This window comes from Adelges cooleyi, unplaced genomic scaffold (genome assembly GCF_023614345.1).
Source record: "Adelges cooleyi isolate 19-005CV unplaced genomic scaffold, UGA_ACOO_1.1 ACOO_flye_CR_arks_rails_tigmint_CR_PRNA_1, whole genome shotgun sequence".
Taxonomy (NCBI): domain Eukaryota; kingdom Metazoa; phylum Arthropoda; class Insecta; order Hemiptera; family Adelgidae; genus Adelges; species Adelges cooleyi.
Window position 1 is genome coordinate 1,621,271 of NW_026095751.1, and position 18,318 is coordinate 1,639,588.

General features: G+C 30.8%; 1 protein-coding gene across 1 annotated transcript; it reads left to right on the forward strand.

Moving 5' to 3' along the window:
* The first annotated feature begins 1,495 nt into the window (after positions 1 to 1,495).
* LOC126835176 (putative uncharacterized protein DDB_G0289963) lies at positions 1,496 to 5,837 on the forward strand. Its single transcript, XM_050567528.1, has 3 exons — positions 1,496 to 1,636; positions 3,090 to 4,070; positions 5,347 to 5,837. The coding sequence occupies exons 2-3, from the start codon at positions 3,102 to 3,104 to the stop codon at positions 5,740 to 5,742; spliced, it is 1,365 nt and encodes a 454-aa protein (XP_050423485.1). The 5' UTR covers positions 1,496 to 1,636; positions 3,090 to 3,101; the 3' UTR covers positions 5,743 to 5,837.
* Positions 5,838 to 18,318: the final 12,481 nt, after the last annotated feature.

Consider the following 18,318-nt stretch of genomic DNA (forward strand, 5'->3'; position numbering starts at 1 on the left):
AGGATAAATGTTTAAGATAACTTTTAGAAGTCAAATTTTAACCTAAATATTTAATTCATCCATTAAGTATAGTGAAACCAAAAACTGGTTTGTAATGTGTTAAATAATTTTTGTGTTATTTGCTTTTTAAATTATAGACGAAGTAAGTGGATGGAAATAATAGTATTCTAGCCCTTTTCTCACCTCGTCGAGAACATAAAACTAATTTTTAGTTTTTTTTGGACATTTTTTAGCTAAAATAAATAGACAAAATAATGTAAAGTACATTTAAGTTCATTGGGTACATTTTTTTCCCTGTTAGATATATATATATTTTTTATTTAGATAGCTATTATTTCAAAGACATCTTTGTGTGATATTTAAATCAAATATCATATTTTTCGTTATTTAAATCTTTGCTTAGCTGACAATTACCACTAATAACAATATAAAATATGTTTTTTTTTATAATAGAGAACTATAAATTAATATTATCAGATAAAACGAGAAAAGAAAAAATGGGACGATAATTGTGGGCGGGAAAAAATGTCATATAAGTATATTCCAACTAATTTTAAGGCGTACAAATATTATTTTTTTCTAGTTATAAAACTTTTTAAGTTACCTATTTTTCTCAGTTTTGGCGGAAGTTTGATAAAAAACAACTCGATGTAATTTTAGATCGTATTAATAAGACGGATTCCAATTTTCCTTTTAATTTGAAGTTTACGGTTTCCTAATGGGCGTTCAAAGGTCAATTTTTTATTGTGCTATTAGAATTATAGTTATAAAAAAAAATTTTTAATACTACTACCGTAGCGGCTTTGGTTGTTATATTTATATTTATAATTTATAAATTAAATGTACTATATAGTAATAATTTTGTTATCAGTTGATAATCAACTTCGATTGTAATATTATATAGATTCCAAAATTTTTATTTAGATGTTTGCGGAAAGAAGTTACTTAATATGAGTAAATATAACATAAGCTCAAACTGCGAAAACTCGGAACTAGGAAGGTGTTGAGCCCAACAAATTTGCTAATATTCCATGTTTTCAAATTTCTTCTTATTTTTAATCAAATTTTATCAGATCTGATTGATGAACGTCTTAGGTGAAATAGATCGCCCGGTACAAACGAGTTCAGCTATATTGACATTTTTGTATTGCATTTTTAAACGCAGCCTTACTAATTTCGATTTGAAACTAGGATCTGCTTAAAAGTAAAAAATTGTAAAACAAAACAAATAAATCAAACATAGTGACAACCGAAGTAAATATTATGAAAGGAAGAACCTACCCGACAAACTATAGTTAATGACGATATAGGTACAACAATTTCCTAGAGATTTTTAAGTCAGAGTTTACACAAGACATTTAATTTATTTAATTGTACGCTATTTTCCTGTGATTAATCATCCGTCGAGAAAGTAACGCAAAGCCCGTTATTGTAAAAAAAAAAAAAAAGACAATAATTACTTAACGAGGACCGGTTTGTTGAATTGCGGTAGTCACTTGACACTGGACGAGGGTAAATACTTGAGACATTCGGTGCACATGACCAGACACGTTAGAACTGTAGTTCAGGTGTGAATCGGTATTATTGTCAGATTTCAGAAAGAAAAAAAATACATCTTTTCGCAAGTAAACATAATGTAAGTACAAAATTGTTCTTAATGTTGTTTTCTACCATCATCTTGTTAATATCTAATATTATTAGATTAGGTTAGGTCAAGCTTAAAATTGTATATTACGGTATGTGGTAAATAAAATTACAAAGACTAGAGTACCGCTATAATGATGGATGTACAATATGGTCTAGTCTAGTTGCATGCCTTACTGCTTGCCAAAAAACATGTTTATCCGTTACTAAGTTCTACATAATAAATAATAGTTTTTTTTTCCGATTAATTCATATTTTATTCGAGCTTTGATTTGGTTTTAAAAATAGTATATGTTTTCTTGTGCGTCAACTTGTGACAGCTTTATGTATTTATTTTTAAATACGGCACTCAATAACCTTGTGAAACCCTTTCAAATTTGTTTGAGGTATTCTTTAAGTATACTTTAATAAAAATTAAATTTAATACAATTTTAAACACGTTTAACCGTATCTTTCATTGCGTTTTTTTTTATGTGATCAACGATGGCACTTGTAAAAATAATGTCTTCATAAAATCACTAGTTTTGTGACCGAACAAAATAAATTTAAAAAAATGTTGGTTTTTCCATTGTTTTAAACATTTATAATTATTGGTCTTGTGCAAAAATATTCTACCACAGTAAATCAATCAATCGAAACTAAAGAGTAAAATGACAAAATCAAACTGGTTCACTGTATCATTATATTCCATGTACAATTTTTTTTTTTTTTTATAACAAAATATTTACATTCTATACAATCCTTTAAATACACTTATGAAATGGGTTATTTACAGTTAAAAATAAAAAAGAGAAATTCCATGGCTTGGTGAGATGGGGTGGGTTTGACTGTAAAGTATTTGTAAACATTTGGTAAATTAAGTTTTGTTGCTCGCTTTTATGTTGATTTACTCCATTTGCGTTTCCAAGAGGTACAAGTTACTTTGGATACCTATCTGTTGTCAGAGTTGGTCGTCGTTTTTTTAAAAAGTCTTTTATTTACAACAGTCGTGAGAAGAGTGGCGAGTGGATGATTTGAGGTCATTATTAAATAAATACATTTCAAAGTTGGGTAGTAAGGTTTGTTGAGTGTTGGTTGATTTGGTTAGTCAGCACTTTAGAAATGAGACGCTCAGATGCCAAACCGACTACACTTTTTTTTTCAAATTGCGAATAATAGTTGGATTAAAAAAGTGTACAATTTTCAGTGGTCAAGATAAATAACTCCATAGTTGAATTTTTCACCACTAGAGGGCGCTTAGAAAATTGGCAATTGTACTTGCATACGTTGTTTCAAATAACTTTAACCTAAAAATTTCATTTTATGGAGTTATTCAGTTTGGCTTTTGAGCGCCTCAAATGACAATCATTTTAAACACATGTTTGATCTTGACAATGCTTGTTGATCATTTCTGAAAACCTGTGACCTCTCCCGATTTTGGTATAACCGATAATTTCGGCTTTCAGAGTCTATCGAAGATGTTTATCATTTTGGTCGTCGTAGTCATCGTTGTCAGCTCGGTGAATTCGCAACAGAACGAGCATTTTGGAAACTCTAACGACTACTATGGCCAAGTCCAACGTCCAAGCGTACACACCAGAAGCAACCCTAAGTCTGTGGAAAGCCAGAAAGGCTGGAGTGATCGTCTCGGGATGGAGGACAGTCGTTTGCTGTATGCAAATCAACGTGGCGACGTACAACGGAAAAATGATGGGTTGAAAAAAACCGTGGATACCGCTGTGAACGGCGCCTACGGTCATCGTTGGATACAACGAGTGAGGGCGCCGTCTACACCGGTCGACAACGATGAAAACAACAGGGCCATCGATGACAACCGAAGCAATTACAACGTAAACGCAGACTCCGCCTTTGAGTATGGCCATCATTCACACGACGCCAGGCAAAGCGCCTTGCCTTTGCAACGCCACCACGATTTAGAGGAAGTAGTAGAACATAAAAACCAACAACGGTACAGCGATTACTATTTTGCCGGCGTCGAGGACCAAACAAAAGTCAATCGGCCTGAACAATTCAATAGTAAATTCCGTCCTGCAATGGAAAACGTTAATGTATTCACGCAATCCGACAACGAGGAGAAATCCAAATCACCGTCGTCGTTTAATCACAAAACTAATGATAATAGAAACAATATTATAAACCGGCCCATCGACAGCAATACGAACAACGAGCGAGATGTACTCGAACATGAAGAGCAAAAGAAAACCAACGCTCATCGTGCAAACAAGTTAAACGACGAAGATAAGGAATGGTCAAAGAAATTGTTTGGTAAAAACTTTATTAATATGTCAGAATCTCAATCGTTACCGCCAAAGTTACCGTCCACACAAAACTGGCAAACAGACCGAACGGTGCAATTTGATGAACTCGAAAAAGATGACAACTCATCTGGAAACGTCAAAAAAGCGATTGCTCCAACCGACAAAGATGTAAGTTTCTAATCAAATCTTTAATATATATATATATTTAATTATACAAAATTAATGAACAGACATTAAACTTTATTTAATGTTTAGTAAACAAATATTATGGTTTGTCATTTGACTTGTCTAACCCTGTCAAATAATACTTTTTACTTGGACGTTGAATATAGTTTCACAGGAATATTACAATCACCTTACAGAAACAATTACGGTTGAAATATTAGCAACTCTAAGCATTTTTAACGGTTAGGTTAGTGTTCGGTTAGAGGGGAAGAAAGTGAAAAATCTTTGTTCTAGTTACCTGTTGGTAATTTACTTATGACATTTCTGTCAATATATCAATTTAATCTAAAAGGTTTTTTCTTTGGAAACAATAGAACTCTGTGGTTTTAGCTTCAATGCGAAGCTGAAAAGGTATATTTTATAATTATGGTTTTTTATTTACTAATTTTTTATCTGTACCCACGAAATATCGTTCTACAATATTAGACAATATTCAAATTTTAATTTATTTTTTATTTACTTCCAGATCTCTATCAATTTTCAAAATTTAAATGATAACGTATAATATATATATGTTTTATTACATTTAATTACTTTTTAAAATAATGATTAATTTGCTAGACATTTTGAATGGTCGATTACCAGTTTTGGATAATTACTTGTAGAGTTATTAAAGTTTAAACAGAAGGGGGAGTAAATTATTCTTAATTTAAAAAGCCAATTAAATTTATACGTTACCATTTAAGTTCCAACAGTTGATAGAGCTCTGAAAAATACAAAAAAAGAGATATCTTTAGTAGTTTTCTAATATTGTAAAAGAACATAATCGAAAATGTTTTCAACAAAGACACTACGAAATTGCAATTATATTAAGAGATGTTAGGTGTATTTTCGCTTAAAGAATCACCTGTATGTTCTTTTTTTCAAAATAAAACAAATTCTGAATAAATATGATTTTATTTTAATCATGGATAATGCCATTTAAAATTAAAATTTATACTTTAGTCTGTAAATAACGGGTTATTTTTTTCTTAAATATTTTATTCATTTCATCAAATAATTGATGCTCAACTCTGATCATACGTCGAAGACAGATAGCAACATAAGTTAATCGCTTAGGTTTCTATATAAGAATCGACTGATAAGACATGATTGATAAGAGAGCGAAAATCAGCTGATCATAAGATCAGTGATTCAATGTATTTTCTCCAAGAGAAGACTGGTTTGATTTATTAAATTATTATTAATTTCATAATTATTATTTACAATTTGCTTGTAGGTGTTTGTCGACGAAGACGATGGAAGTTATTGGGTTGTAACGCCGCCGCCGCCGGTGACGTTTAAAAAGAGAACTGCGCCATTAATCAACGAGGAGCGTCCAAAAGAGTCTTGGAAAAGCTATAGCTTCGACTACGCCGTCAGGGACGACTACAGTGGTGCCAACTTTGGTCAATGGGAACGCCGTGACCCGAACGGCGGCGGACTTGTCACCGGACAGTATCGGGTTCAGTTACCGGACGGACGCACACAAACCGTCGCCTATACCGTTGACCCGGTTACAGGTTACAGGGCTTCGGTTACCTACAAAGGCATCCAGCACCATCCCGCTCCAGTGCCACACCCACTGTCCGTTCCCCCTGTGTCGCGGACCTCTGAACGAAATTCTACTCCTTAGCTGTGTACACTGTGATTAATTTCGAGTTTAAATAATTTATTGTTATCTATTTTACTTATTTATTATTAGTTATTTAATGCTTTTAGTTATTAGAATTTTTATTGTTATATTATGAATTCGTAAAACAATTAACTAAAAATATTATGAATAATTTTTTATCAAAAACATTAAAACTTGTGTACAGTTGCACTTAGTGTCATTATTAGTGCATTGGCTTTCAACGCCATTTTTGAGTTAAAAATTGGTTAAGATGTCTTTGAGGTCGAAGCCACAGGTCTTCAGAAATTATTGTGACTGAAAGTGTTGATAGGTAAAGTTTATCATTGCAATAAAATTATTAAGTGTAATTGAATTAGGTGTATAATAATTTGGCAGAACAGCAGTTCAATTGTTTTATCTGAAATACATGTTTATGGGTGTGTATTATATTGTTTCAAGCACTACGAACAGTACTGATAACATTTTATACAGCTACGATTTCGGATTTATGGACATTTTACATGACAATATCGATTCAGTGGCTTAGTGGGTTTAAGCTCAAAAAAGACCAAAAACAAACACACATCATTGCAAAACAACATTTTGTCGGCTCCACATCGTAGGGAAAGTAGGTTAGGTTGCCAAAAAAGCAACAGAAAAAGTCTAAGCAACTGTGCAAATATTTCACCATATAGCCAGCAAAAGAAATGGGAATCATGTTATTGTACCAGTTTTCACAAGACTATTTTAATGTACATACCCGACAGTACTCGTTTTTGCGTTTCGCGATTGTATAAAATACACAATTGAGTCCAAGTTAATCATTTTTACGAAACTATATTATCAAAAATGTTTATACATCAACGTTTTCTGGTATATTTACTTGTGACACTCCAAGCACGGAATATTTTTTCCGAATATTACGAAAAATTGATTGATCAACTAAGAGCCGAGTTATCCTATGAACAGTTCATGGTCACTGGTGATTATTCAGACAACGGAGAAACGGCCGATGTACAAAGTATGCCCGAGGGGAAGCTATTCGGACTTCGAATCAAAAAGTTCAACGAACTCAAGTGCAGTTGTCTGTTCATAGCACATTTTCATTTTTCAATAGCCAGAGAAATTTATAAGGTGTCAAAACCCGGGTCAATAGACAGTTATACGGTCAACACGTTAAGTTTCTTTGAAGAAGCCGACAAGATGGTTCGTACCTTTTTCAAAGTACACAGCAATACACATTACAATACAAGAATATTTATAGATTTGTACGAGATATGGCTGGTCTACGATTTGGCTTTTAAAATGCAAAACACTTTTCACCCAGACGTGGACACTTTGAAAAGTTTTTTACAATCGGTGCTTAAAAAAACAATTATACAAATGCACAACTTTGTCATTGAAGAGCTGGACAAATATTTCGAATTAAATTGCGACAGTCGAAATTTCTTTTACATCAAATCTGATAATTGTAAGCACTGCAAAGACTATAATACGGATGTTAAAAACATTTCAGCCGACACTCGCAAAACATTAGAACTATTACAAATTAATAAGTTTTTGTTGACAAATTTATACGATCATAATCTTTATAAAACTAAAAGTTTGATAGCATCATTGAGCGATGAAATTAAAAAACCGTATAGTTCCAAAGTATTCTATTCTGATTTTAAAGTAACTGACAACTTGGAAAGATTGTGCAACACATATGTTGGGGAAAACGGGTGGACAGAAATTAGCAAATTACTTACATCGCATACAAATAAACAATCCATTGCTCGAGGTAACGAAATCAATGCAGCGAGAGATTTTGGAAGGATCTATCACACAGTTATTGATATATTCAAACTGTTTATGCTGCGAATCTTGTGGACATTCTTGGAAAACATTCAAAACCCACCAAATTACTCGGTACACCCAAAATACTGGAACGAAACACTATATTTGGCTACAAGTAGATTCATAAGTGCATTAAATTTGACGGAAGATTGGTTTTATGAGATAGCTAATCTGTTATATCATCATAAATATGAAGAAGCAAAACATTTGATCAAAAATGATCATGATGCTCTAGCAAAATCATTAAACTTACCGGCTGTAGAGCTTACAAAATTACCCATTAAACCTACAGATAGAATGGCAAAACAATTTCTTCAAGACGTTGAATCTACATTCATAGATCATTCTATTTATAAAAAATTCAAATCTTATTTGAAGTTTAAAGATGTATTTGCAGAACGTTTTGACATGTTTTTAGGAAATAGATCCTCAATGAAGGGTACGTTGACCATAATTTTTTATTAGTAACTTTTCACTCTATTATTATCAACACTTACATTAATGCGTTAAAATTAAAGGATTTCATTCTTAATTTAATATTGTTATCGAAATTAATTTATAATATATTTTTACAAACTATGTATTCAATTCTTTCATTCAGGTTTAATTACAATACATAAATTCTATATGATGTTAAGAAGTAAATTTTTACAAATATATTTTTACCAACATATTATACTGTTTATATTTCTCTTTCTGGTTATCCTTTCCTAATGTTTAGCGTTATAAATAAATTGCTTCATGTAGTGTGTAATATTTAGGCATATTAAAGATGGGGATGTCACATATTTTCAGGTAATAATATAATTGGAAGACATAAAATCACTTTCAAATAAGCGCTGTGATGCAAAAATATAAATGGTAAATACATTAAATATAAGTATAAATAATTGTTATTACATTTTATTTATATTAATGTAGTAACATAAAGCATATGTTTAAGTTTTAACTATATTTATTAAACTATAATTTTGTAATAACATATTATATATTCAAATTTATACTATATGTGACATTTTTATATAACTATCATGTTATTATTATTCAATATACAACGCGCGTAGTGTGATATAGAACCTCTTTGAATAATTTCAATAAACTTAAAATACTCTAATAGATAGCGCACATACTCATTACAGGCGTAACATTTACATAACAATAAGTTCATTAAAGAAGGGGTCGGACACACGACTCGACACGAACTTATCCGAGACGAACTTAACCAACACAGAAACGCACTATTTAACCCAGCCTACAGCGCAGCGAAGCGCAGTTGCTCTCTCACATCTCTCATACAACCTTCCTCTCCTTATTGTGTGGACGCCAAAGTCGGGTAGCTGTTATCAGTCCGCCGCGGCCACCAATATCTTTTCTTTCCTTATTGTGTGGACGCCAAAGTCGGGTAGCTGTTATCAGTCCGCCGCGGCCACCAATGTCCTTCCTTTCCTTATTGTGTGGACGCCAAAGTCGGGTAGCTGTTATCAGTCCGCCGCGGCCACCAATAACATAATCCTTCCTTATTATCCTTACACATTCATACGCCAAGTCCGTAGCGATATATAAAAATACTATATTCATTACAATTCAATCACTTAAATACTTTAAACCGTACGAGTTTCTTATCACACACGTGTCATCATTAAGCAATAAAAACACTGTTGTTCTTTCGTTCATTATATATACATATATCTATACCCAATTACTCTCCTCTTAAAAGTATCGTTAACGGTCATTAATTCTAGCGGTCGAACAATCCTATTACACCCATGTGACTATTTTTGGTCAGCGAGGAATGTAGTCGGTTTATAATAACTCAGTAGACGTTGTTATTTCTGACAAGCGCATTGATTATTATAAAACCATTGGTAGACCGTGTACTGAATTACACTTTAACGAGAAATAGATGGTCGTAAGATAACGTTAAAACACCAGTGTCTGAAATATATTTTATGAATGAAAACATTCGTGTTAAAACAACGTTCATTTCGTCATATCAAGATCACATACTCAAGGAATATCGACAAGGTCATAGAGCTTCGAGTGACTCCACGACAAGGTATGTACTGTATACAATATTATAACACTGTGTAATAGTAAGTCTAGAGGCAGGAAGTGAGCCCTTGTAGTAAACATACACACATGCACACCCCGATTAAGAGACGTTCTCGTACTAATTTAAAATATCCATTCACCGCCGCTTCCCCGTGCTTTTCTTCTATTACATTAACGTGAAGTTAGTTAGATTGAGATACTTAATATATTGTGTGGTGTCTAGTTTAATCTACATATGTGTAAAGTGGTAATTAAAAAAGTACCATTACTTTCTATTTTCTTCCAAGAATATAATATGCTAGATAATTTCTCTTGAAAAAAAACATAATATACGGTGAGCGGTGTCGTGATAAGCTGATAACAGCAGTAGGAAACGATTTTTAGTTTTGCTTATAAATACAATAAATAAATGTTTGATTATTTTATACAATATTGAGATGTTTTTAATTTTTACACAACTGCATGGTAATTTTGTCGTTTGTTTTTAATTAATGATAAAGTAACGTTTGTCGGAAAGTCACCACCGCGAGTCTCGTCAATTTCACATTTAAAGTAAGTAAAAGCCAAAGTGAGATGAGCAGGAGATATCATTCGACTATTGTAGATATTTAAAATTATATATTCAAATTAAAGTCGATATGATATTTTATGTTTCAGCGTCTGGTGTTTTGTAATGGAAAAATTATATGAAGTAGCAGACCACTTTGTTAATTAAAGGCAAGCCCTATAATACAATTATGTGAAATGAATTCACAAATTTAACTCACACTTTTGTGTTTAAAACCTGTAGTATCTGTTGGACGTTTTTAACACAGTTAATTAACCAATTAGTTTTATTACTTTTTTTTATCAGACTTATTGTTGATTTTAATAAAAATCTTATTTTATTGTAATAATAATAAATATGATAATGTGCTAATTTTCATTTGCAATCGTGGTTTATGTAATTTTCACTGTTAATACATTTTAGTTTGACTTTTGGTTTTTGTGTGATCACATTATTTCTGTTAGGTTAATTATTGTGAAACGTTTAATATTTTTTTTGTGATATTGAATAAACTGATAAAGTTTACTAATTGTTTATTATTTTTATTATGATATGTAAATACAATTTTCACACATAACCAAAAACCTATGGTCTCATTTACGGCAAATCCACATCCAGACTGATTAGGTTAGGTTTTTTAAAACATTTTTCATAGTCAGACAAATATATCAAAACAATTATTTTACCTTGCTCTCTCGTGATGGTCAGGTCTGTAAATAAATTATATAAATAAAGTCCAACATTACATTATATAAAAAAAAAACAAATGTTTTTATAATCTCGATTAATGCAGTTTATTTTAAAATACATTCAATATATTGACAATATTATGATATTAGAAGGTATGCAAACATCATTGATACACGTATATTAATTATCATAGTACTAAAACAAAAAATAAAATGTCCTTATTCCTGGTTCAAAAGAGGGGTTACTGTAAAAGCTGGTGACTCAAATTTAGAACCATCAGCGTTAAATTCAAAAATAGTGTTACCAACGTAACGGTATCTGCTAACATTTCTGTTTGCATATGTTATTAAACAATTATCATCCTTGACTTCAGCATCAACCACTTTTATAAATTCATCTGGGTTTTCAAGAGCTTTGTGCAAACCAATTGTACGACACAGGCAATGAAAAGCTTTCATATCTATTCTGAACTCTGGTGTACTTGTTCCATCTTGAAAAAATTAAAAAATTACAAGATTTTGATCATTTGATAAAAAATTGTCTTTATTTTCAAGACATATTTTATAATTGTATATTATTAAAATAATTGTACTTTTTAAGTTAGTCATAGAAAGTTATATAGGTATAAAAATGTGTATGTATCTTTAAAAATACAATGTCAATGGTTTAAAACAAAAGCGTTGGTGAACAGGTAAAGAACAAGAAATAAATTGAAAAGATAAAGTGTAATTTTAATGTGACTACTAAATTTTAAAGGTCTAGTCAATAACATGTGCGGTAATGTGATAGGAATGAATGTCTGTAAATTATCTATTTTTTTTTGGGGGGGGGGGGATTTTTGACATTATTTAAATAGTATCAACATATCAAATATTTAATGAGTTATCTTTTAATGAGTTGACCTTATTTGATAAGTTTAATTTACAAAATTTTTTAATTTTTGTGTGTAAATTTATTACAATTAGTGATTAATTGTCAATACGTTTATGCGAAAATGTATAAAAAAAATAGTAAAAAAATTCGATATGCGTATTTACTTGTCAAAAGACCAATTAAATGTTTTACGGCTACACTGACTATATGTTTTCTCTCATTTCCCACAGCCGACATACTCCAACCGTTGTATTCACCTTAATAACAAATATAAAAAAAAATGAATTGCTTCTTATTTAGTTGTATTACATTTTAAAGAAATGTTATGTTTAGAGCTTAAGAGTTGATATTGTGTACCAAGCAGAACGTCAAAAAAAAAAAAATTGAATATGATTTTAATTACTTAGGTCAGGTTGAGACGGTGCAATGACTCCTGTAACCAAAATATCAAATAACTAAACAGTCAAAGGAATAAAATACAGTTATAAGTTATATTTACTTGCTCTTCTATTTGTTTTCCTTCTAACTTTATGCTGGAACCGCAATTTGTCTAAAACGAAAAACGAAAGCAATTTGATGTACTAATTTGATGTATTAATTTTATGACAATATAAATTATCAATGTATAACTGTATTCATACATCATCCAGTCAATAGGTACGGTCAGATTACAGTCACTTACAGCTCATATACAGTTATATTAATTTATGTTTGTAAAGTAAGTAAATTTCGTTGATGATAAATTTGATAAAAATTCATATTTACTAGAACAATTTGTTTACTTAACTATTGAAAGTCATACTAAAGTATACCACATACCTCTTGCCACTTTAGCAGACATAGGTTCGCTAGTAATACCTCTTTCTGAAAATTAAAATTAAAATATTTCATACTTAATGAATATCATGAAACCATGTGGAAATACTTTCATAAAATGTTTAAAAAAATTATACCAGGTTCTGCCAACATAAACAAAACTTTATCTGAAATTAACATAACATAAATCATGTAATATTTAATGATATTGGATTGAATATTTACTCTCATTTCTCTTTAGACGTTCTATGTTCCAAATTGTTCGATCAAGTCGAACTGAGAACTTTTGAATTTTATTTTAGTTATCATAAGCTGATAGAATCTATATGTCTTTTCCTCCAAGGGATCCACCTTGCCGTGGTGGAGGGGCTTGCGTTCCTCGTTTGCAGTCTAAGAGCTACATCAACGGTTGTCTAACTATCAGCAGGGTCTCCCTGAAATTTTTAAATCGTCCCAAGTACCTGAATTTTTCGTTCCCCTGCTGTAATACCTGGTGGCTCGTTCTTCATTTCTCTAATTGTTTTTTCCAGCGCTAAGTTAAATAACATTGGAGACAGTGCATCTCTCTGCTTGTGACTTGTCTTTACTGTAATTGCTTTCGACATTATATCTTCTACTCTCACATCATCCATTATATTGTAAAGACTTTGCCGATGGATATTGTCATAAGATTTCTTAAAGCCAACAAATAACTGCCAAATGTTTTGCCTGTAATTGCACTTTTTTTCTATTACTTGGCCAATTTTTTTCCGAAAATCGCACTGGTATTCTCCCAAATTTGTTTCCACGTATGACACTAATCGGTTCACCAATATCATCGAGAATATGTTGTGTGAGTTAAATAATGAGTTACCTTGTACTTCATATACAACCTGAATGTTTCCTCTTTCCTAGTTTTATAATTAGTCCTACATTATAAAGATTTTAAAATTAACATTTGTTAAGGAACTAGAGTTTTATTAGCTCTTAAAAATTCCTGGGACATCTATACAATAATCCACAACCTAACATATTATTTATTCTCCTTCTCTGCGCCACGAATTAAAATTAAATTATAGTAACTGCTTCTTTGAGTATAAGAATAAAATTATTTTATTTACATACATTTAGTATCTGCTTTGCGTTAATGGCTGGTAGATTACACCTCATTAGTTTTTAATCATTGCATATTAAAGAAACTATAATTTAAACTTTTTTTTTAGTCAAACAAATTTATCAAAACAATTATTTTACCTTGGTTCATCTTGATGGTTAGGTCTGTAAATACATTTTATAAATATAAACATTACATTATTTAAAAAAAAAAGGTTTACTGACTTGTTCTCATAGCTATCCTACGATAAAATTCATCAGTAAAAAAATTTCAATATTTAAGTTTTATTTGTGAATTTATACTAAGGCAGGTACGTGTAAAAAAAATAATCACCCATTACAGCTTCTAAATTGTTTACCAATGCCAATGATATTAAAATACGTAAAAGTTCCATTTTAATCTGAAAATAATAATAAACATTAAATATTTTTATTTTATACTCAAGTCATAATTTTAATTTCAGCTTGAATACAGAGTTGAGACGCTACAATAGATATAATAATATCTGAGCTAATAACATCTACTGTCCAAACAACTGTAAAAAAAAATATCACAAATAATATACCCAGTATAAAAGTAAAATGCCAATCAAAACTGAATAATAACTGGACAACAGTAAAATAGTTCTCACTGACTCCATTAGACTATTAGGCCTATCTACACTTACTGACGACCAACTCACATGGTAAATATGATCTCTCTGCATTCAGAAAGCTAAATAACATTTTAACTGAATCAAAATTATATCTAATTATAATTGATCAATAATTAAGTCCACACTTGACTACAGCGGTGTAATTTATAACTCAGCTGATCATTTTTTATTTGAATTTAAGTGCCACGCCAAAATAACGATTTTGGACATATGACAAAATCAAAGGTGAAAATTTCTCTAAATATTCATATTTTCCAAGAAAGTGAGTGTCTTAAGTTAGTTGGATCACCGTGTGTATTCCAAATAGTACAGCTTGGTGTAAATTAACTATGTATTCTGAGTATAATTTCTGGAATTAGTTTTGGGATTTAATGTAATTGACTTTGGGCTGTTCAAAAGCTATCACAAGCAGATGTAGATTAAATAATTATTATTACTTAACAAAACATACAAATAATGTACTTACAATTTTGGCTATTGATTAGTATTATTGAAATAAACAAATAAAACGATAGAATTTATAAGCAAATTATCAACTCGATCGGTTGTTGAGTTGTCTTAAAATGATTTGCTTGCGATGTGTAATTGGGATTTTTGTCGACCGAAAGCCCTTACCAAACAATGACTATTTGTGTATAATAATAATTGTGGGAATTATATTATAAATCATAACCATTATAAAATTTAAAAAAATGAGCGAGCTACATTAAAACGTCTTGAGTTGATGTTAATACGAATTAAATTAATCTATAATAATATACAGGGTGATCCAAGTAGCGCAAGGCACTCATTTTCTCTGAAAATATGAATATTTTGAGAATTTTTTTCCCTAAACTTTTAGGTACATACTTTACTACGTTTATTCAATAATTAGGATATTTTAATCTTCAATTCTTATATGTAAACCAAGTATCGTATTTGGTACCTGTGTTGTACCTACAATATGCTACCTGTGTTAAAAACCCCAAAATGAATATCTATCAAAATTTCAAATCTTTACAACGTGTTACAAGTAGAGAACCGACTGATGAAAATTAGAAACTATACAAATATATTCAAATACTATCCAATAGCAACTATCCACTCATACCGAGTGTTATTAAACAAGGAATAGTACTATAAAATAAGTTGTCCTTATTGCTGTTCGAAATAAATCACTTGGAAAAATGTTACTGGTGTGAAGGACCATTTTTGTCAAATTCAAAACTAACGTCTTCAACTGTGCGGTATAATAATTCCGTTTACAAATGTTATCGAACAAGTTTCATTTTCGACTTTAGCATCAACCACCTTTATTAAAGCATCTGGATTTTTAAGAGCAATCCAGATAAACGACACAAGTGGCAAAATTCTATAAAATCTACTCTGAACTCTGGTGGATTTGTTTGATCTTAACCAAATTTTGATCATCTAATAATAATTTTCATTATTTTCAAGATATAACTTATCCATGCGTATAATAAATCATGGACAAATAATAAAATGTATGATGACTGTTCTTATTGTTTGTGTGTATGTTTATAAATATATATGCATGTATGTTACTGACAGACAATAACTTTTTTTTTAATGTGAAGAAAACACTGACGAAAATCCTATTGGTCGTGGAAAGTTGTATATAAAATGTATCTTTAATATTACAATGTCAAGCTGTAAGGGTTTAAAACAAAAGCGTTGGTTAACTGCAGGCAAAGAACAAGAACTAAATTGCAAAGATTAAGTCAGAGTTTTATGTGACTACTGAATGTATGCTAGATAAGATAGCCTAGTCGATAACTATGTTTTGTAAGCTTTGTACGTCTATTATTAAACGAATATTGATTTGCGCGGTACTGTGATAAGAATAAAAGTCTGTAAATTATTTACCATTTTTTTTATGTATTTTAGATATTATTTAAATAATATAATAATTTATTTGTTAAGTTTAATGTACAAAATATACTGATTTGTACACTTAAAATTAAGAAAATTAGTGATAAATAGTAAACAGGTTTATACAAAAATAAAACCCATTAATTGTTTTACGGTTTTACTAACTGTAGGTCTTCTTTGATTTCGTATATATAACATACTCCAACCTTAATGACCACCTTAATAACATATTATATAAAAATACTTTTGAGTTGCTTATCATTGCGTTTTCATTTGATTATATTTTGAAGAACAGTAATTTTGCCAAATTTTGGACAACCGGCCCTGTGTAGTGTTAATCCGCTCCCTTCAAAATTAATATAATCACATAAATATAAATATGTTTTAGCTTCGATGCAGAGCGGTGAAGGTATTGGTTTTTTTGTCTCTGTATACACTGTAACTTTTTTAACACTGGACCAATTCCTTCGAGTAGCAACTATGTAAATCACAAATATCATCTAGCTGGTACTTGGGGGAATAAAAGTTGAAAAAGTTTACTTTTTCACAGTCAAAATTTGAAAAAACAAAATTAAACCATACGAGTTTTAATGTATAACATTTTTTTTTAACTACAAACACGGTGTACCAGATGTGAGAAACGAACAGACGTTAATAACTCTCGGTTGGTAACATCGACTTGTATTAGGTTAGGTTGAACCCAACGGTTGGTATCATAATATTGTGTTTATTACATGATATCACAGCCGACTAAATCGTGTAACTGATAACAGTAGATACACGATTTATTGGGAAAAAAACCGATTCGTCCACTTATTAAGAAACTTATCGTTCTGACACGACAAAACCACCGTCATTATCTCGTTATTTTATCGCCCGCGGACGACCGTACCGAAGTTTAACTATGAGTATATTAGGTCCAACTACCTGCAAATTATGAAGAGGACTGTTGTTTATTGGATCCAGATTAGATAACGGTTTTTATGCAGTCTACCGCCCATAAATGTGCATGGTTTGGACTGTACTGGCTTGAAAATACTAACTACCGATTTCCATCGAAGCGCTTTTTCGAAAGTGATTTTATCACTTTCAGATTTCAAAATTCCTGTAAGCCTGTGACCTCCCCGACCCCACTGTACTGGGTTTTTTGTTGTTATAACGCGATATGGAAATAATCTAATTTAGCGCCCACTCGTATTTTTTTCTTTTTTTTTTCTTCAAAATGTGTGGTTTTTTATGCTGATGGCGGTGTTGAAGTCAGATTTGGTCGGTCGGACTTACTTCTGAAGTAATAAGTAAAAAACTTGCTAGTATTACAAAAGTTACAGTGTGTAGTAGGAGTGAGAAATAATACGATAAATGTATAAAACTAAGTAACATATCTAGGCCAAATGGCAAACGGTTAGTGTTTATTCAGCAAAAATTATATTTATTTCTATAATTTGTTGGAAAACAGTAACTACCTTTAAAAAGAACGTAAAATTTTACTAAAAAATTCCTATCTGTACTTGCTGGCTGCCCCCTGATTGCTGTCATCAAGAATTGCTTTAACGCAATTCTTTAGATGGTAGAATATTTAAGATTGAGCATTGAAAACCAATAAAAGTTATTAAAACTGTATTTATTTAATGGTTTTTTTAAATAATTTGTTTTCGTTGTTATCCGTGTAATAATCAACATAACAAAAGTGTTTTTCAGATACATGCGTTGACTCTTGTCAACACCTAAGCAACACAAAATAAGAAACACATTTATTGTAAACAAAAAAACCAACTCATCTTCACATAAAATGTAAAAAAAATACGATTTATTGCAAATAATAATGCGGCAAAAAAATAGTACAAAACTCTATAGTTGTGTGCACCAAGCAAACCCCTTCATATTCCCCCTTGCCATCGACCAATTACGTCCAATAACTTTTGGCCCGGCAAACATTTTATTAACACTTGCGCTAAAATACGAACAACAAGTAAAAAATACTTTTTCGTGTTTATGTGTTTTTCAGATACACGCGTTGACTCTTGTCAACAGCTTAACAACACAAAATAAAAACACATTTATTGTAAACAAAAAACCAACTCATCTCCACATCCGAGGTAACAAAAATAACGAGTTATTCTAAATAATAATACTGCAAAATAATAGTATAAAAATCTACAG

Excerpts from the sequence above, each read along its gene's own strand:
- LOC126835176 (XM_050567528.1), top strand. The coding sequence starts at position 3,102 with ATGTTTATCATTTTGGTCGTCGTAGTCATCGTTGTCAGCTCGGTGAAT. Across the intron at positions 4,071-5,346 it reads TTGCTCCAACCGACAAAGAT|GTGTTTGTCGACGAAGACGA; the intron begins GTAAGTTTCTAA and ends ATTTGCTTGTAG.